Source organism: Dasypus novemcinctus, chromosome 8 (assembly GCF_030445035.2).
Source record: "Dasypus novemcinctus isolate mDasNov1 chromosome 8, mDasNov1.1.hap2, whole genome shotgun sequence".
In the NCBI taxonomy this organism is placed as follows: domain Eukaryota; kingdom Metazoa; phylum Chordata; class Mammalia; order Cingulata; family Dasypodidae; genus Dasypus; species Dasypus novemcinctus.
This window is the reverse complement of record NC_080680.1, coordinates 119,350,360-119,371,914: the sequence shown is the minus strand read 5'-3', so window position 1 is coordinate 119,371,914 and position 21,555 is coordinate 119,350,360. Positions and strand designations below refer to the sequence as shown.

Below are 21,555 nucleotides of genomic sequence, written 5' to 3'. Positions count from 1 at the left end.
GCTTTGTTGTAGATTTCTCGGGCTTTCTATATACAGGATCATGTCATCTGCAAATGGTGAAATTTTTACTTCTTCCTTTCCAATTTGGATGCCTTTTATATCTGTTTCTTGCCTCAGTACTCAAGCAAGTACATCTAACACAGTGTTAAATAGAAGTGGAGATAGTGGTCACCCTAGTCTCATTCCTGATCTTAAAGGGAAGGATTTTAGGATTTCACCATTGTAAATGATGTTGACTGGGTTTTTCATATATACCCTTGATCATGGTCAGAAAGTTTCCTTGTATTCTGATCTTTTGCAGTGTTTTTTGTCAGGAAAAGGTGCTGTATTTGGTCAAATGTTTTTTCTGTGTCTATAGATATGATTATGTGATTATTTTCTTCTAATCTGTTTATGTGATATATTACATTGATTGATTTCCTTATGTTGAACCATCCTTGCATACCAGGGGTAAAACCCACTTGGTCATGGTGTATAATTCATTTGATGTGTTGTTGAATACAATTAGCAAGATTTTGTTGAGGATTTTAGCATCTAGAAAATATTTGGTAACCATATATCTGATAGAAGCCTAATATCCAATATATATAAAGAAATCCTATATCTCAAAAATAAATACAAACAACCCATTCAAAAAATGGGCAAGAGATTTGAATAGATGCTTCTCTGAAGAAGAAATACAAATGGCTAAAAAGCACATGAAAAGATGCTCAACATCATTAGCTATTAGGGAAATGCAAATCAAAACTACAATGAGATCATGTTATACCCATTAGACTGGCAGCTATTAAAAAAATATAGGACTACAAGTGTTGGAAAGGATGTGGAGGAATGGGAACCCTCATCCACTGCTGGTGGGAATGTACAAGGATCCAGCCATTCTGGAGGACAGTTTGGCAGTTCCTAAAAAAACTAACTATATATTTGCCATATGATCCAGCAATTCCACTGCTAGGTATATATCCAGAAGAGCTGAAAACAAGGATATGAACTGATATATGAACACCAATGTTCATAGCAGCACTATTCGCAATTGCCATAATTTGGAATCAACCCAAATGCCCATCAACAGATGAATGGATAAACAAAAAATGGTATATACACATAATGGAATACTACTCAGCTGTAAGATGGAATACAGTGTTAGCACATGGGATAACATGGATGAATCTTGAGGACCTTATGTTGAGTAAAGCAAGTCAGGCATTGAAGGACAAATACGACATGACCTCTCTGATATGAATTAAGCAAATCAAGCTGTCTCAGAGAGGTAGAGATAGGAAGATGGACTTACAGGAAATAGGGGGGGGAGAGGAAAGATGTGAGCTGATGCCTATATGGGCAAAATCTATGATAAATTGGAGGTAAGCAGTTGTGCAGAGAAGGGATAAGACGGGGGCATAGGGATACTATTGGGTGGGGCTTTGTAGGCTTGAGGGGGACTAGGGTTAGGAGGATGGGCCAGATGGACCATGGAAATAGGGGGAGGGTTTGGGGTGAGTGGGTGAACATGGGAGAGTGTCAGGTATGTGGCTGAAACTATAATGTTGAGAAAACTCTTTAGAAACTATAAGGAAGGCTTACTTGTTTGGGGTGTTTGACGGGTGCATCTGGCACAGGGCACACCTGGGGCAGGCTTCTACGGAGTGTGTGGGTGCTCATCTTGCCATATTGTGTTGTATCAGTGCATGGATATATATATAATGAGTGGGAAAGTGTTGTACCCCATCCTGGGTTGGACTGCTGTTCCCAAACAGAGGAGAGGGTGTCTCTTGAGAGCATGGGTGGCTCCCAATGGGGGAGGACAGACTAGAGTGTCAAACCCTCAGTAGTGCTGTAAGTATCTATCTTGTCCTTCAAGCAGTGAATCTTGGTTGTCACTGTGGGCCCTGAGGGGAGGGGGAGAGAATGGATGGAAGTAAGGGTAACTGGGGGGCAATGGAAGTGTTCCACGAGTTTGTGCAACAATGGAAATAAACCATGTTAAATTTCACCAAAATTTATAAAAATATATAGTCTAAAATGTAAACCATAATGTAAACCATAATGTAACCAAAAATTTAGAGAAGTGTAGTCTAAAATATAAACCATAATGTAAGCCATAATGGAACCATGGTTGGTAGCTATATTTTAATATCTATACATCAGCTGTAGCAAATATAACATCCAAATGTAAAAAGATCATTGCTGGGGAAGTAGGAAAAGGGTTCAATGTTGGGTATATGGGAGTCCCCTATATTGTATATGTGACTTTACTGTGATCTAAAACTTTTAATAGGCAAAATTAAAAAAAAAAAAAGGATGTAGACATTGAGTGTAGCAGTTTGATATTATTGATGGATTCCAAAAAGAAATATTGGATAATGTTTGTGATCTGATCTGTACCTGGGTATGATTGAGTTATGATTAGGGTATTGAGTCCACACCCCTTGGTATCTGTAAGCTTAACTCCAAATAAATTTCCTTTATAAAAACCAACCAATTTCTGGTATTTTGCATCAGCACCCCTTTGGCTAACTAATACACTGAGGAACAGAGGAGATAGCCTTGCCACTGTACATTCAGGGCAACACCTATTTCTGTGATGAAAGGCAAAACATCAAAAACAAAGCTTTATGATAGTTTTCATTTTTTAATACCCCAGTTTATTTTTTACTTTATTTCAGTTTTTCTAAATTATTATATATTCTATTTCTAATCTTTAAATCTGTCGATACTATTTCATTTTCATACTAATTGAATCTGGCAATATATTAGGCTTCATTTTTGAAGAAGTTTTGGATCACAGAGAGGTTCAACTATGGCAGGGGAGGAGTACTGGTGTGAGATATGATTGATGGGGGATGCATGGGTGGGAGGGAGTTGTCCTGGGCATACATATAGGGTATATAGATATGTTCAGATGTTCATTGGGTATTGTCACAGTGGATAGAGTTACACATCACAACTGCAGGAGTGCTGAGTTCCCACCCTAGAGAGCTCCGTTGCATTGCACAATGGAATAGCAACAATCCCCCAAACGTAAGGACAAAGACCAGTGAAGAAGGATGGTCCAATGATGGGCCCTTGATACTGGTGACTATGCTTATGAGCCTGTGAGCTTGAAATTTCAACAAGGCCTTAAGCTGAGGGTTACCTCCTGAGAGCCTCCATGTTGCTCTAATGTGGCCACTCTCTAAGCCAAACTCAGCATGTAAATCCATTATCTTCCCCCTAGAGTGGGATATGACTCCCTGGGATGTGCCTCCCTGGTGCCAAGGGATTAATACCAATCACTAGTTGGTGATGCAACTAGAAAAAGACATTGAATAAAAGGGAGAACTGGTAAAGACAAATGAGTTTATATGGCTCAGAGACTTCAAAATGAGTTGGGAGGTCATCAGAGAGGTCAAGCTTACACACATTTCAGCAGGATCCCAGAGACAACCAAATTAGATACAATTCCAGGTACTGATGCTCCTAGGGCTATGGGGACACACAGGTTCTATGGTCATGAGAGATGGTTCTGGAGTTCATTGCCTTGCCAGTGGGCCCTACTTTGGAATCTGTGCTCCTGATTGTGATGGACTTGGACTCAGATGTGACCTCTATACACATGCCTCTTCTGTCACTTTTACTGAACCTGTGATTGGCACTGGGGTTTGTGTATGCTCAGGAGACTTGCATCTCTGGACTCCCCATGTGCCAGCTGGGCCCTGAGCCTTAGCAGAGTTGCAACACCTAGTCTCCAGATCAATAGACATACCCAAGTCAGCTGACGGAGAGGCAAGTGTGGTCAACCACCACACCAGGAAACCAAGACCGTCTACAACTGCAGGTAGGAGAATTGCATCCATCAGCCATGTAGGATCTAAGGCCCCTCTCAAGTTAGAGTTGGAGTGGATATTGCCATCCCAGGGTCCATGAGATAGAGGAATATAATATGGATTGGAGGACTTGTTGGTATTCTACTATAGAACTGTTGTGACTCTAGCAATGGAAGAAATTGTATCATTGATGTGGAGATGGTGGCCATGGGAGTTGCTGAGGGCAGGGAGAGGGAGGAAGAGGTGTGATGTGGGGCATTTTCAGGACTTAGAGTTGTCCTGAATGGTATTGCAGAGACAGATGCAGGACATTGTTTTCCCTGCCATGACCTCCTGGATGGACTGGGAGAGAGTGTGAACTACAATGTAAACTATGGTCCATGTGGGGTGGCAGTGCTCCAGAGTGCAATGAATGTGCATCACTGATGAAAGGAATGTTGATGCTGGAGGAGTGGGGGGTAGGGTGAGGAGTGGGGTATATGGTAACCTCTTATGTTTTTTAATATAACATTTCATGTGATTAAACAAATGAAGCAATTATGTTTGGACTCTCAGTGCAACGTTTTTATTATTCTCAGAGCTATAAATGATATTGTATAACCCTTAACCTTAAAAGTAGTTTTAATAGTTTGATATGGTTATGAATTCCAAAAATAAATATTTGATTATGTTTGTAATCTGCTCTATACCTGGGCATGATTGAGTTATGATTAGGGGTTTGATTGGGCCGTGTCATTAGGATGTTGAGTCCCTGCCCCTTGTTGGGTGGGTATTCACAGATAAAATGCATGGCAAAGGACAGAATTGAGGACTTTTAATGTTGGAGTTTGATGCTGAAATCTTAAGCTGGAGCCCTGGGAGAGAGAAAGAGCTGTTTGTCTCATCGTTTACAGCTGGCTTTATGGAGAGAGGCAAAGCATGGAAAGCCTCATAGTCTACAGCTGACTTTGTGGAGAAAACAGAGATGCTGAGCCCAGAGAAACCCAGGAAACCTGAACCCTCATAGACATCGGCAGCCATCTTGCCCCAACATGTGAAAATAGACTGGTGAGGGAAGTAACTTATGCTTTATGGCCTGGTATCTGTAAGCTCCTACCCCAAATAAATACTCTTTATAAAAACAAACAAATTCCTGGTATTTTGCATCAGCACCCTTTGGCTGATTAATACAGTATTGGAGTGAATTAAGGGCAAAAAAGGGAAACGGACTTTGGCCCAGTGGTTAGGGCGTCCGTCTACCACATGGGAGGTCCACGGTTGAAGCCCCGGGCCCCCTTGACCCGTGTGGAGCTGGCCCGTGCGCAGTGCTGATGCGCGCAAGGAGTGCTGTACCAACAGGGGTGTCCCCCGCGTAGGGGAGCCCCATGCGCAAGGAGTGCACCCATAAGGAGACGCCCAGCGCGAAGGAGGGAGCAGCCTGCCGAGGAATGGTGCCGCCCACACTTCCCGTGCCGCTGACGACAACAGAAGCGGACAAAGAAACAAGACGCAGCAAAAAGACACAGAGAACAGATAACCGGGGGAGGGGAGGGGAATTAAATAAATAAATAAATAAATCTTTAAAAAAAAAAAAGGGCAAAAAAATCATGATTATATCAACAGAAAAAGCATTTAATAAAATCCGACACCCTTTCATGATAAACAGACCAATAGGAACTACTTAAATCAGATTAATCCCATCTACAAAAAGTCCATAGCCACCAGATGTAGAATAAAACTAAGATGAAAACATGAAGAGGATGGAAATTCTAGCTACTGCTATTTAACCTTGTAGTGGAGGTTGTAGACAGGGAATAAGGCAAGATAAAGAAGTAAAAGGCACACAGTCTGAAAGTGAAGTACGTTCATTCCCCCTCCCTTCTCCCTTCTGGATCCTAGGTCCATTGGTAGCTCCTTGCACATCTCCAGGGTTCCTTACCCTAGGCCTATCATGCAGACACTTTTAAATTTACCTCCTTTGATTTCCAAGAAAATCTTTGATAACTTTTTTGTTGACAGTTGCTCTATGTGATTTTTTACAAGCTTCAACCAGAAACATCGATGTGGACAAAGGTGTTGACACATCTGGAGACTTTTGCAATTTATGCTTCATGGGACTGAGTAGGGATCCAGTGATCCCCAAACCACTGTACTCTTTATGTAAGGTATGGGACACAGCTGTGGTTAATGCCCTGAGGCTGAACCAGGGGAGATTTAGAAAGATCAATTTGTAACATGTCTATCACATTGGGGGCAACACCATAATGACAGCAAGATCTTAGCTATTCTCATCAAGTAGGGACAGAAGAAAGAGAAGATCTCCCCCTTTCTCAGAAAGAGAGATTCTAATGCTAGCACCATTTTCCTTGAACCTAAATCCCAAACCCTTGTGAACTCTACAGAGATGGCAACAAATTGTCCTTCAGAGCATTGGCCAACCACAAGGAGGTGAGTCTTTGAGCTGTGTGTGCATGTGTGTGTGTGTGTGAGAGAGAGAGAGAGAGAGAAAGAGAGAGAGAGAGAGAGAGAGAGAGAGAGAGAGAGAGAGAGAGAGAAAGAGAGAGAGAGAGAATGAGAGAGAATCAGTGTTTATTGTAGTACCTGCATTGGTTCTCATCAACTGGTCATTTTCTCCCTCTTCATTTTCTTTCTTCCACTCAGTTAATACAAAACCTTATCTTAAATTTACACTTCATACACTTCATGTTTCATAAGGTGTTCTGTGTGGCCACAAAGGAAACATTATCTCCAGAGCCAGCTGACTGAACTTTCATGCCAGCTATTCTGAAGACTATGTGGAGAGGTGATTGCATACCTCAAGGTACCTACTACTTGGGGAGGCCTTAATGTTGAGTTCAGAGTTAAACTACAGCCATGCAGGATATATATGTAGCACCTGTCCTATTTCTAGGCTCCACACCACCCAACCCAGGATACATCAAGGTTTATTTCCTTAAGAAACACCTAAGCACTCTCCAGATAGCACTGGAAACTACTTACTGTTCCTGACCCAGTTCTGAGTTGGGGTAGGCATGGAGACATGGCCCTACCCAGGGGTCTAATATTATGTACCTACCTTTAAAGTATCTTCCCAATGAGAGTTTGGGAAGTAACTGAATACTTGTGGGTTGTTTGTGATACCTTATTTAAAGTGAAAATATCATGTGCTTCTTCACCTCTCAGTTTTGCTAATACCTTTTTTCTGCTATCCCTTCTCTTTGGACTCCTCTTGTTAGGAAATGGAAGAAGATAAGGAATACGGTTTTACTGAAAATTCCCCTATTCCACAGACTTCAAACCCAGGCTTACAGTGTAAAACAGCCAGCAAGCCAGTTAACTCCACACTTAGCCATACACCTGTATCATTCACAGCAAGCTGTCTTCCCTCTCTGAGGGTGGAAGAGAAAAAGTAGTTCAGGGTCATTACATAGGCCATTAAGCAAGAGTCAAATTCCCATTGAGACAAGTAGGTGAACAGGAGGACCGCCACATCACATCCTGCTCCATGCCTAGACTCCACAGATTTGGAAGTTTCCAGTTCCCCTCCTGTTCTCAAGTATGTGAAGGTGGAGGAGGGGAAGTAGCTGGGCCTCTATAGAATTCCATTCCACAAGGCTACTTGGGAGGTGAGAACCAGTGCATTTCTCCCCACCTCTGGCTGCATGGGAAAGGATTCTTGGGGCAGCTGGCAACTATTCTTCATCACTGGAAACTGTATTCTTATCAACTGTCAATACAAGGTCTCATCACCACCAAATTCCTCCTCAAAATTTTCTGTACTATAAAAGCTACTTCAAACTTATGCATTCTGCAAGCTGAATGGGATATTTTCCTTTTCTCTTCCCAAACACCCCACTTCTGCCTGTTCTCCATACACACACATATATAACATTAAAGGATGAGAATGAGTGGGATAATGTCTAATTTATATTGAGATGTTATTTGAACAGCTCCAAAATTGATTAATGCATTTTTGTTATATTTCTTCTAAAAATAGATGATGAAAAAAACTACTTAATTAGATCTCTGAGCAGGTGCAGTGCCAAAACCCAGAAATGGGGGGTAAATCCCACCACTGTCACCCTCTTCCTATCCTCTTATACCTTGAGAAATCAAAGCAGACATTCATTAAGAGCTAAGGACATCCCCTTCTATCCCCTAAACCCAAAGTCCTGGGATATCCTAAACATTTACCCACAAGCAAATCACAGGCAGAAGGCAGCATATGATGGTTTCAACAAATAAATATACAAATGGTAAGGATCTCTGCTTATGATCAGAGAACTTCTAATGTCAGGGCTATTAGATAATGTGTAAGTGTGCTGATTATCTTGACATTTTCTGAATTTTTGGTATACTTTGAAGCTCATTCACATTGCAGAAAACAGTTCCTTGCCTGCATAGGATGTCCCCATTTCCTAGCTCCTAGCAATTGCCTGCATTCTTCCTCACACAGGTAGCTGACTCCCTGCAACTTCAAACTAGCAATGGCATGTTAACCTCTCACACTTAGTCTGATTTCCTCTTCTGCCACCAGTTGGAATACATTCTCTGCTTTTAAATAGTTCACTGATTAGTTTCCCTTTACCATAATCTCCCTTCTGTGTGACACAGTGTTAACTGATTGGTAACCTTAATCACATCTTCAAAATTGCCTTTTTCCAATTAATAGCATAATTATGGAGGGGCATGGTATCCTATAATATTCACAGTACTGGGGATTATGGCAACACATCTCACCTCTGTCAACAAAATTTGGACAAACTTCTACAACCATTTACTCTATTAACAGTTTTTACATAAGGATATTATTCAATGAAAGCAACAAATACATCATTGGTTTAACTACAAAAAAGTTTCATTTATGTTAAACCAGAATGTTAATTAGATAACAATAAATATGTGGAATTCTAAGATAAGGAATGGATGTTAGTGAATTTGATTTCCATAAATATGTGTGTGATCCCAGACTTATTTTTTTTCTTTTAGTAAAGCCATTTTATAGAACCAACTTAATGAAGCAAAGGGAGAGACCAAGGATATTTAAGAAGACACTAGGAGAACATAGAAGAAATTGTAAACATACATAAAAAGATAACAGATATGATGGTGATGAAAGGCAAAATCCAAGAAATAAAAAATGCACTGGAAACACATAACAGTAGATTTGAATAAACAGTGGAAAGAATTAGCGATGTGGGAGACAGTACATCTGAAATCAAACAGATAGTAGAAGACATAGATAAAAATGATAGGAAAAATCCAGCAGGGATTTAGGGATCTGAACAACAATACAAAATGCTCAAATATATGCATTATAGGCATCCCAAAGGGTGAAGAGAAGGGATAGAGACAGAAGGCATGTTGGAGAAAATAATAGGTGAAAACTTCCCAACTTTATTGGGTGAGATGGATGTACATGTCCAGGAAGAGTAGCACACCCCAAATATTATAAATCTCAAAAGGCCTACTCCAAGTCATATACTTTTCAGATTGTCCAAAGCTCAAGATAAAGACAGAGTAATGAATGCAGCAGGAGAAAAGAAAACCATCACATACAGGTGAAGCTCAATAAGATTAAGTGCTGATCTCTCATCTGAACCCATGAATGCAACAAGGCAGGGGCATGACATAATTATGCTGCTAAAAGAAAAGAATTTCCATCCAAGAATTCTCTGTCCAGTAAAGCTGGCATTCAAAAATGGTTGAGAATTCAAAATAATCACAGATAAACATAAATTAAGAGAGTAGGCTAATAAGAAACCTGTCCTTGAAGAAATACTGAGGGGAGTGCAGCAATTTGAAAGGAAAAAACAGGATAGAGAGAGTGGGAGGAGAGTGTAAAAAGTAAAAAAATTAAAAAGAGAGAAATAAAAACAACATATGACATACATAAAACCCAAAAAATTATGGTTGATATAAATAATTCCATGACAGAAATAACACTGAATGTTAATGGATTCAACACTCCAGTCAAGAGACATAGATTGGCAAAAGGAATAAGGAAATATGACCCATCTATATATTGTCTACAAGAAACCCAACTTAGAACCAGGGATTCAAGGATGCTGAAAGTGAATGGCTGGAAAACAATTTTACAAGCAAACAACAACCAAAATTTTGTGGGAGTCATGATAATAATATCAGAAAAAGTAGACTTTAAATGCAAAACTGTTTTAAGAGACAAAGCTGGACACTGTATATTAGTAAAATATATAATCTTTCAAGAAGAAAGAACAATCATAAACATTAATTCAGCAAACCAGGGCAACCTCAAAAAACATGAAGAAAACATTGGAAAAACTAAGTGGAGAAATAGATGCCTCTACATTTATAATGGTGGGCTTTAATACACCATTATCATCATTAGACAGAACATGTCAACAGAGAATCAATAAAAAAGCAAAGAATTTAAATAATACATTAGAGGGTCTGGACCTAATAGACATAAACAGAACACTACACCCAAATATAACAGGATATACTTTTTTTCTTGAGTGCACATGGATTATCCTCCAAGGTAGACCACATGCTTGGCCACAGAACAACCCTCAATGAATTCAGAAAGACTGAAATTATACAAAATGATTATTCTGACCACAATGGAATGAAGCTGGAAATCAATAATGGGCAGAGGACCACGTTAGGTGCAAAGATATGGAAGTTATACAACGCACTCTTAGACAAACAGTGATTCAAGGAAGAAGTGACAAAAGAAATCAGTAACTACCTTGAAACAAATGAAAATGACAGCAGTACATATCAAAACCTATGGGATGCAGCAAAAGCTGTACCGAGAGGAAAATTCATAACCATAAATACATATATCAAAAAAGAGGAAAGAGCTAGAATCAAAGACATAACTGCACACCTAGAGGAATTAGAAAAAGAACAGCAAACTAAGCCCAAAGGAAGTAGAAAGAAGGAAATAACAAAGATTAGAGCAGAAATAAATGAAAGAGAACACAAAAAAGCATCTAGAAAAAATAAACAAAACCAAAAACTGGTTATTAAAAAAGTTTAATAAAATGGACAATCCCTTAAGTAGACTAATAAAGAAAAAAAGAGAGAAGACACATACACAAAATAAGAAATAAGGATGGAGAAATCACCATTGATCCCACAGAAATAAAGTGTATTAGAAGAGAATATTTTGAAAAACTATATGCCAACATTAAGGATAATTTAGAGAAAATAGACAAATCCCTAGACACACAGAAGCAGCCTACATTGATAAAAGAAGAAACTGATGAACTCAACAGACCAATCACAAGTAACAAGATTGAATTAGGCATCAAGAATCTCCCAACTAAAGAGCACAGGGCCAGATGATTGCACAGGTGAATTCTACCAAACATTCCAAAAAGAACTAACACCAATCCTGCTTAAACTCTTCCAAAAAACAGAAGTAGAAGGAATATTCCCTGACTCTTTCTCTGATGCCCACATTATCCTAATACCAACACAAAACAAAGATGCCACAAAAAAGGAAAATTACATACCAATGTCTCTAATGAACCTAATTGCTAAAATCCTCAAAAAAATACTTGCTAATCATATTCAACAACACATCAAGGAAGTATGCACCATGACCAAGTGGATTTTATTCCTGGTATGCAAGGTTGGTTGAACATAAGAAAATCAATCAATGTAATACACCACATAAACAGATCACATTAAAAAAAATCACATGATCATCTCTACAGACGCAGGAAAAGCATTTGAAAAAATACAGCCCCCTTTCCTGATTAAAAACACTGCAAAGGATAGGATTAGAAGTAAACTTACTCAACATGATAAAAGATATATATGAAAAACTCACAGCTAGCATCATATACAATGGTGAAATCTTAAAATCTTTCCCTCTAAGATCAGGAACAAGACAAGGATATCCACTATCACATCTATTTAACATTGTGTTGGAAGTACTTGCTTGAGCCTGAGGCAAGAAACAAATATAAAAGGCATCCAAATTGGAAAGAAAGAAATCAAAATTTCCCTATTTGCAGAGATATGATCCTACACATAGAAAGTCCTGAGAAATCTACAACAAATCTTCTAGAGCCTATAAATGAGTTCAGTAAAGTCGCAGGTTATAAGATCAATGTGCAAAGATCACTAGCATTTCTGTACACCAATAATGAGCAATCTAAGGAGGAAGTTAAGAAAAAATTTACAATAGTAAATGAAAAATAGCAAATACCTAGGAATAAATTTAACTAAAGATGTAAAAGACTTTTACACAGAAAACTATACAACACTATTAAAGGAAATCAAAGAAGATTTAAATGGAAGAATATTCCCCGTTCATGGATAGGAAGACTAAATATCATCAAGATGTCTATCCTACCAAAGACTATCTACAGATTTAATGCAATCCCAATAAAAATCAACCCAGCATTTTTTTTTACTGAATTGGAGAAATTAAGTATGATTTTTATTTGGAAGGGCAAAAAGTTCTGGATAGCCAAAGACATATTGAAAAAGAAAATGAAATTGGAGAAATTATACTACCTGACTTTAAAACATGTTACAAAACTACAGTAATCAAAACTGAATGGTATTGGCACAAGGATAGACATTCTGAATAATGGAATGGAATTGAGAGTTCCGATATAGATCCTCACATATACAGTCATCTGGTATTTGAGAAGGTCACCAAGCCACTCAACTGGGATAGAATGGCCTCTTCAACAAATGGTGCTTGGAGAACTGGATATCCATATCGAAAAAATGAGAAAGGAATACCATTGCATACCTATACAAAAATCTACTCAAAATGGACCAAAGATATAAATACAAGGGCCAAGACCATAAAGAACTTTAAACATAATGTAAGGAAGCATCTCAGGAACTTGTAATAGGAAATGGTTTCCTGAGCTTCACACCTGAAGCACAAGCTGTGGAAGAAGAAATAGATAAATGGAACCTTGTCAAATTTAAAAACTTTTGCACCTCAAAGGAGTTTGTCAAGAAAGTGAAAAGACAGGCTACCTATTGGAAGAAAATATTTGGTAGCCATATATCTGATAGGAGTCTAATATCTAGCATATAAAAAGAAATCCTGTATCTCAGGGGGAAAAAAAGACAAATATCTCATTTAAAAAATGAGCCAGTGATTTGAACAGACACCTCACCAAAGAAGAAATACAAAGAGTTAAAAAGCACAAGAAAAGATGCTCCTCATCACTAGCTGTTAGGGATTGCAAATCAAAATTACAATGAGATATCATCTTAGACCCATTAGACTGGTGGCCATTAAAAAGCAGAGGGCTGCAAGTGTTGGAGAGTATATGGAGAAATGGGGACCCTCATCCACTGCACATGGGAATGTAGAATTGTCCAGCCATTGTGGAGGATAGTTTGGCAGTTCCTCAAAAATACTAACTATAGCTCTGCCATATGATCTAGCAATTCCACAGCTGGATATATACCCAGAAGAATTGAAATCAAGGACACAAAAGATATATGCACACCAATGTTCATTGCAGCATTATTCACTATTGCCAAAAGTTGGAATCAATCCATAAGCCCATCAACAGATTAATGGATAAACAAAATGTGGTATATAAATACAATGGAATGTTACTCAGCTATAAGAAAGAATACACTGCTAACACAAGGAATAACATGGATGAATCTTGAGGGCCTTATGTTGAGTGAAGCATGCCAGGCATTGAAGGACAAATATTACATGACCTCACTAATATGAATTAAGCAAACTGAACAGATAGAGAGAACTAATTGTCTGTAAGATAGGTTTACAGGAAATAGATAACGAGAAGAAGGCTGTGAGCCAATGTCCACATGGGTGAAATCTATGATAAGGTGGAAATGTGTAGCTGTCCAATGAAGGGATATGACAAGGGTGTATTGATACTATTGTGTTGGGTGGTGCAAGTTTGACAGGGGTGCAGGGTGGGTTGAATGGTCTATGGAACTGGGGGGAGGGCTGAGAGAGGAGCAGGTGAACACTGGGGATTTGTGGGTATGTGGTTGAAACTACAATGTTGGGAAACCTCTCTTGGCAATATGACAAGGAAGAGTTACTACTTTAGAGTGTTGAATGGGGATGCATGAGACAGGGAACACCTGGGGCAGGTGTGAGTGATTATTTTGTCATAGTGTGTTGTTTCAGTGTGGGAAACAAAGGCATGTTGTTTCCATGATAACAAGTTACTTTCTGACCGCTGGGTCACGCTGTCCCTGGAGATGTACGTGCAGGTGGCTAATCTCTCTGTGAAATACAACATTCCAGCAGTACCCAGACTTGATATCTCAAGTAACCTGGGCAACAAGATTTATGAGTATACTTGTTTCAATAACATAATAGAACATCTTAGGCTTTAGTTACTCTCTTATCCACTGTGCACTGTGTTTTCATTAACGAAGTTATGGGAATAGTTAGCTAGAATAGTTGCTGGTTCTCATGATTGCTTGGGGTATATAAAGAAGCCCCTGATATTAATAAACTTGTCTGATGAGCTTGAGAAATCAATGCTCTCAGAACCCCTGATCCCAATCTCTCTTTGTCTTTCATTCCCGATACCCTTCGGGCCCATCACTCCGACATTTGGCGCCCACCGTGGGGCCCGAAGTAGTGATTGCAGCAGAGATTCTTCCACAACAGTATCAGGAACGTGGAACTGAAAACCTTCCAGAAAGGTTGAGGCATCCATCAAAAGGTGACTCGAGTCTGACCACACACTGGTAAGAATTTTAATTAATCCTGTTTTCTGCTAGCATCAGGGTATGGGTAATCAACCAGGATGGATGGAAAATATTCACAGGTACCAAAATCTCTTTTAAATACTGTCGGAGTTTCAGTAAAAAAGGCTGATTTACTTGACCTTTTTGCCTTAGTTCAGAAATATTGTTACTGGTTTCAGCCTCAGGGGCGTAATGTTTTAAATTTGAAACAGTGGAAATGGGTAATGAAAGCTTTAGGAAGAGTATATCAAAGAGGGGAATCCATTCCTTTATCTGTGTGGGCTTTGTGCCAGCAAATTGCTGCCACCTTAGATCCTTTACAGTCTGAAGAAGGAGAGAAAGATGAAATTACTATATTTTCTAAGCCCATAAGTAAGTTTAAAATGAAAGGAAGTAAATTGGAACAAGAACAGGAACTTGAGGCGAATGGGGAACCATCAGGTTTTTTCCCTCATCCTGATATTAACCCTTTCATCAATAAAAGCTCAGTGAAGTGTCTTAATGAAATATCTTCTGTGTATCCAGTACAATCCTCTGCACCTACTGAATTGCTTTCTGTTACTAAGACTAAATTAGAAATGTTTTCAGATGTTGCCGATGCTTTGCCTTATGTTAAACAATTATTATCTGCTTTCCCCGTAACATTACATGTGATACCACCAGATACAAATATATATAATTTGCAAGGGGATGTCAAGTTTCATCCTGAACCAATACCTTTTAAACTATTGAAAGATTTAAAATGTGCAAAAGTACTAAACAAAGTCCTTGTTAGTGAAATCAGGCTTGTAAGAAAACTCTCTGTTAAAGTGTTAACTAAGATAAGGAAACTGTTCTGGCAGCAACTCAGCAAACCCCCTGCTGTCTACATGACAATGTAGCTGTGGGCTACTGGGGGTTAATTGAGTTAAGCCACTGGAAAAAGAGAAAAACATGGTAACATTGGTGTTCTGTTTTATTTCCATGCTAATTCTAATTGGGCTTATTTAACCATGATAATAAAATTAGCACAAAATTTTTATCAAGGTTTAAAAAGGAATTTTCAGTTTTAAATCAATAGTTTACTCCTGAACTTCAAGTCTCGGTATAGTCTTACAGATTAATAATCCAAAAATGTGTGTTAACGGTCTGTCTCAAGTTATCTTAACTGATTGCTGATAACTAATAAAAATGTTTCCAAGCACAAGCTTGCATGTTACAGGCAACATGGATTCCAGAAGAAATCTTAATAAGAACTTAAAAGCAGGTATACCAAGAAAGTAAGAATTATGAGTTAATTGTAAACTGTATGTTTCTGTTACTGTGTTGTGATTGTTCTGTGTTTGTCTGTTTGTTCAATGTCAGTGTATATTTTGATACCTCTGGATGGTAATATAAATTAACAAAAATTTATAAAAGAGCTCTATTCAAATGGCCAAAAATTAAATAAGCGCTTATATTAATACATAAGTCTAAATGTTAATAAGATCTCTACAATGATAAAAATTGTGAGTCTTGATTAACAAAATTACTATAAGTCTTTTTATAAAAAGTTGTTCTTGCCTAGATTGAAATGAATAACTTATTTTTCTTCACAGGATAATATGAAGGATGTAAAACTTAAATGAATATTAAAAAGGTTAAAAGTTTGTGAGAATGCTAACTGAAATTTAATACATTTTTGCAAAAAGGTGTGTTTTGTCCTAAAGGAGGATGGCTAATTTTCATAAACTCTTGGAACTTAAATGCATGTGGCAAGTTGTAGAAAGTATTGTGGTAACTTTAAGTAAAGAAATGTGTTCTGTAAAAGTAAAATTTGTCTTAAAATAATATAATTATAGTCTATATGGTTATAAATAATTATAAAAAGTCTTATGAAGCATTGTTTAAATTAAAGTGTTTAAATGGCTAATTCCAAAAAGTCATTATTAAACAAACCTGAATTAATAATAATAATAATAATAATAAAAGGTAATTTTATAATGGGAAAATTCATCAGCAGCCAGCCTCCCCCGACAACTTGCTTCTAGGGGACTGTTTCTAATATTGCATGCTACTAAGTCTTTAAAGTGAAGAAAAGTTTATTATTTTAACAAGCTTCTTTAGTGTTGATGGTATTATATGTTGTAAGAAGTTTGCCTGGTAACTTAGTATGTAAGATATATAGAATGTGATTTTATTATTAAAGAAATAGGAAGTGATTTTGTCCTAAGATAAAATAATTGGTTATTAAGAAAAAATAAAATATGGAACAAAACCTAGGTGAATACTGAAAGTGTAGAAGGTTCGTGGAAAAGAAATTTTTATGATTAAAGTTAAATAAAATTTAATGGATCTATCTATAAAAATTTAAAAGGTTTAGTATCAAGTAGTATACTAATGCAAACTTAAAATTTTGTTCTTTCTCAAAACCTCTCAAGTCATTAATCTGTTTTGGTAAAAGCTTTTATCCTGAATAATCTATATATAAAGAAAGTCTGTTTTATCAAAATAAATTCTTGTGCTTTAACCTCATAATTTCCTCGGTGTTCCAAGAAGGAAAAGTTTTATCTCTATTAAAAGAACATAACATTCAAACCTGTTTTCTCAAAATTAAACCCTGAAAAGTAGCCTTTTATTCCAAACTAATTATAAGAGATTTGTTCTTTTACCTTGAAAGAAAAATTAAAGTAATAATTAAGTTCATTTAATATGTTATAAGTTGAATAAAAGGTGTTTTAAAGTGTTATAAAATTAACAAGTTTTTTCTTTCCTTTAACCCTCTTTTAATTAAAGTTGTATGAGTAAAAGGTTTCTATAAATGCTTAAAAGTGTATAAAGTTACCAATATTTCAGCATAATATTAAAAAGTACAATGTGGTTAATTATGGTTTTAATAATTATAAAAGAGTGTGTGTCACAGAAACAACCTCTTATCATAGATTAAAGTAACAACACTGTAGTATGCAGCTATCCCAGACACTGCTAGTTTATTTCAAGAAGTTAATGTCCAGCTGTGTTGCTATCACTTTGTTTTAAAACTTGCTAAAACTTTCTTTAGTGTCTTCTTAAACAAATCAAGCCAGCTGCATTCCTCTATCTGTAAAAAACCCAACAGTAAACTTTTGCAGTGCTTTTCAGGGCTATGTGCATAGCCCAACCATCTTGTACAGTATTTACTGATAGTAATAGTAATAAAAAAGTAGCATACGTTACTTCTCAAAAAGAACAGGTTTGACAAACTCCTTATTCATCTGCTCAACACACAGAGCTTTCAGCCATCATTAAGGTTTTACAAATATTTCAAGAGCCCTTAAATACTGTCTCTGATTCTGAATATGTGTGTTTAACTGTAGCTCATATTGAAACAGCTCATATTTTTATTACTAATGAATTATCTCAACTTTTTGCCGGCCTTCAAGCTCTCATTCAGCAAAGAAGTCAGCCCATATGTATATTACTCCTAGCCGATCTTATCCTTCCCTTCCTGGTCCTCTAGCTACACAAAATGCAAGGGCTGATTTATTAGTAGGATGTTTGCAGGATGCCAGTAAATATCATACATTAACTCATATTAATATCAAGGGACTTAAACATAAATTTCCTCAATTAACAAAACATCAAGCTCAAGAAATTAGTTGTACCTGTCCCACCTGTGGACCCTTAACTACAGTGCCTTTTCAGGCTTGGACTAATCCCAGAGGCCTGGCTCCTAATCAGCTGTGGCAGATGGATGTTACTCACATACAATCATTTGGTAAACTACAATATGTCCATGTCTGCATTAATACTTACTCTCATTTTTCGTGGGTTACTGCACAAAGTGGTGAACATTTTCATCATGTTCACTCACAACTCTAGTCTGCTTTTGCTGTAATGGGATGCCCTCTGAAAATTAAAACTGATAATGGACCTTCTTACATTAGTAAATCCTTTGAATCCTTCTGTTTAAAATATGGTATTGAACATGTTACCAGCATTCCTTATAATCCTACAGGTCAAGCCATAATTGAACACAGCCATCATACTCTAAAAACTATGCTTTTAAAACAAAAAGGGGGAGATGATGGTATTATAACACCAAAAGATCAATTGGCAAAGGCTTTATTTACTTTAAATTTTCTTAATGTTTATAATTCATTGACACCTGCAGTATGTCACTTTGGAAAATGTCAGACATCTACAGTGGACGCAGGAAATGAAGATCAACCAATATTCTGGAAAGATATTTTAAGCAATGAATGGAAAAAAGGCAGGATTAAAGTAAGGGGGCAAGGCTATGCTCTTATTATTTCAGAAAATGGAGAACAAATTTGGCTACCTGCAAAGAGGATTAAACCCTGGAATGAAGAGATGGGGTCTCCTGCAACTTCTGATGATGGTGATCGTAAGTAATGAAGAAGCTGCCAGTAATTACACTTATTGGGCCTATATACCTAACCCCCCATTACTTAAAGTATTAACCTGGAAAGATCCATTCTTTCATATATATCTGAATAAAACCCATATATTCCCTGGACCAATTGATGATTGATTGCCAATTAAACCCTATGAGGAAGGACAAAGAATCTATAATCCGGTATTACCATTTGATTATCGACCTTTATGCATTGGTAACCATCCTTCCTGTATGTATGTTAAAAATCGGGCCACAACTATCTTCAAAAATAATAATACTCTGTTTATTGTGACTTTATTTCCCTCTTATGATTTAATCATGACTAAAAATCCTGATTATGATTGTCCACAAAAAGAAAGTAAGGATAAAGAAGGATGGCAAGAGTGCCATATGGGAAGAGGATCTGTCGTTTTTAATGATTCCTATGGAATAGTGTGGGAGAGTGCCCCAATGGGGAGTCCCTCTCCATATAATGACAGATTTATTTGGTATGGTCTAAATAGTAAAGGACAGCAAATTAGTAATATGCACTATCCATTTCATGAATCCTTAAATCATGATGAAAAAATAATCTTTACTAAAAATAATAGTGATTGGAAATATATAGGAAAATGGATACCTACTCCATGGTGTGATGTTACATCTATACATATTCAAAAGAACTTATGGAAAGTTTTTCTAGAAATAGCTCCTACTATAGAATGGATTGGGAATAATAGTAAGTATGGTCAATATCCGCATTTAAATCAAATTCATCATCTTCAGGAGTGTGTAAAAGATGCTTATGTGTTTGTGGTTGGAAAATTAACTATAACTGAGAATGCTCTATTTTATAAAAGTGGGGCCTTGCATACTTATTTGTCTGAGAACATTTTACAGAATGGAGACTTCATCACAATGGCTCGAAGGCAGCGGGGAGTGTGGATTCCAGTGCGACTGAACCAAATTTGGCAATCATCACCTGAGAGTCAACTGCTGTTCCATATGGCTCGAGAAATCCTGAAGTGCTTGAAGCGATTTGTGGGACTGATAATAGCTGGCATCTTAGGACTGATTGGTGTCATTGCAGCTGCCACTATAGCTATCATGGCCTTGCATGAGACAGTGCAGACTCAACAATACGTGCATGAATGGCATAAGAATGCTAGTGACTTATGGCATAGTCAAGAATATATTGATGGAGAATTAAACAGTAGAGTTAATAATTTAGAATCAGCTGTTTTGCATATTGGAGATCAATTGTATAATTTAAACTTAAGGGGATTGAAATGTGATTGGAATGAAAGTAACTTTTGTATTACTCCACTTGCTTATAATAAGTCTATGTTTGATTGGGAAAAGATTAAAAATCATTTAATAGGTCATAAAGGTAATATGTCATTAGAAATAGAAGAATTACAGAAAAAGATATTAGAAATGTCTCATAATCAGATTTATGTAGCTGAAGATAAGGATATCTTTAATGATTTAATTTCTCATATTAATAAGTTTAATCCAGTAGATTGGTGGAAGTCTCAGCATTTTTTATCAGCATTAGGAATAGGACTTTGTGTATTAATCTTGTTGCTTATTGTGGTTGCTTGTCTGGGACGAGAAATATGCCAAAGACTGCACCATGTTGACGCGATGGGACAAGCTAATAATTTGGTACTTGCTAAAACCCTGATATAATTCCCCACGGTCAGAGCGCTTGGCTGGTAGTCAATGACGGGTAAGACTCTCAGAGGAGGGCAACCTAAGACAGGCACAGTCACCCTGACTAAAACAAAAAGGGGGAAATGTGGGACACAAAGGCATGTTGTTTCCATGGTAGCAAGTTACTTTCTGACCACTGGGTCATGCTGTCCCTGGAGATGTATGTGCAGGTGGCTAATCTCTGTGAAGCACAACATTCCAGCAGTACCCAGACTTGATATCTCAAGTAACCTGGGCAACAAGATTTATGAGTATACTTGTTTCAATAACATAATAGAACATCTTAGACTTTAGTTACTCTCTTATCCACTGTGCACTGTGTTTTCATTAACAAAGTTATGGGAATAGTTAGCTAGAATAGTTGCTGGTTCTCATGGTTGCTTGGGGTATATAAAGAAGCCCCTGATATTAATAAACTTGTCTGATGAGCTTGAGAAATCAATGCTCTCAGAACCCCTGATCCCAATCTCTCTTTGTCTTTCATTCCTGATACCCTTTGGGTCCGTCACTCCAACATTTCAGTAGGTGGAGACCCACATAATGAAGGAGTTGGACTCCCATCCTGGGGAGGCCCAATATGTTCTCAAACAAAGGGGTGGGTGTCTCTTGAGAGCATGGGGGGTTCCTGATAGGGGAGAGAGACCAGTGTGTCAAGCCCTCAGAGTTGTTTCAAGTAACTATGAATCTTGTCCTTCAAGGAGTAAAGCCTGGTTGTCACCATGGGCCCTGAGGGGAGGGAAAACAAGGAATAGAGGAAATGGAAGAGGAGTTATTTAGGGGCAATGGAAGTGTTCTGCATCATCCTGCAGTGATGGATACAGGCTAGGTTGGATGTCATCAAAAATTCATAAAAATATATGGTCTAGAGTGTAGAAATAATATAAACCATTGTCCATGGTTAGCAGGTGTGTTTCTATATTTGTACATCAGTTGTAACAAATGTACCATAAACATTTAAAAAGGTTATTTATATGGGAAGGGGGAAAAGGAGGAGGATGTTGGATATAT

At 37.5% G+C, this 21,555-nt stretch overlaps 1 protein-coding gene across 2 annotated transcripts in view; it reads left to right on the top strand.

Annotated features, from left to right (window-relative positions):
* LOC131279526 (endogenous retrovirus group K member 13-1 Env polyprotein-like) overlaps window positions 1–21,007 on the top strand; it is a 133,758-nt gene extending 112,751 nt beyond the window's left edge. The window contains exons 3-5 of one of the 2 annotated variants that reach the window (XM_058302591.2): window positions 14,387–14,495; window positions 18,751–18,840; window positions 19,732–21,007. In XM_058302591.2, the coding sequence (XP_058158574.1) occupies window positions 18,754–18,840; window positions 19,732–20,523 (879 nt within the window). In that variant the 5' untranslated portion in view covers window positions 14,387–14,495; window positions 18,751–18,753 and the 3' untranslated portion in view covers window positions 20,524–21,007. The other variant, XM_058302590.2, reaches the window with a different exon arrangement.
* Window positions 21,008–21,555: the final 548 nt, after the last annotated feature.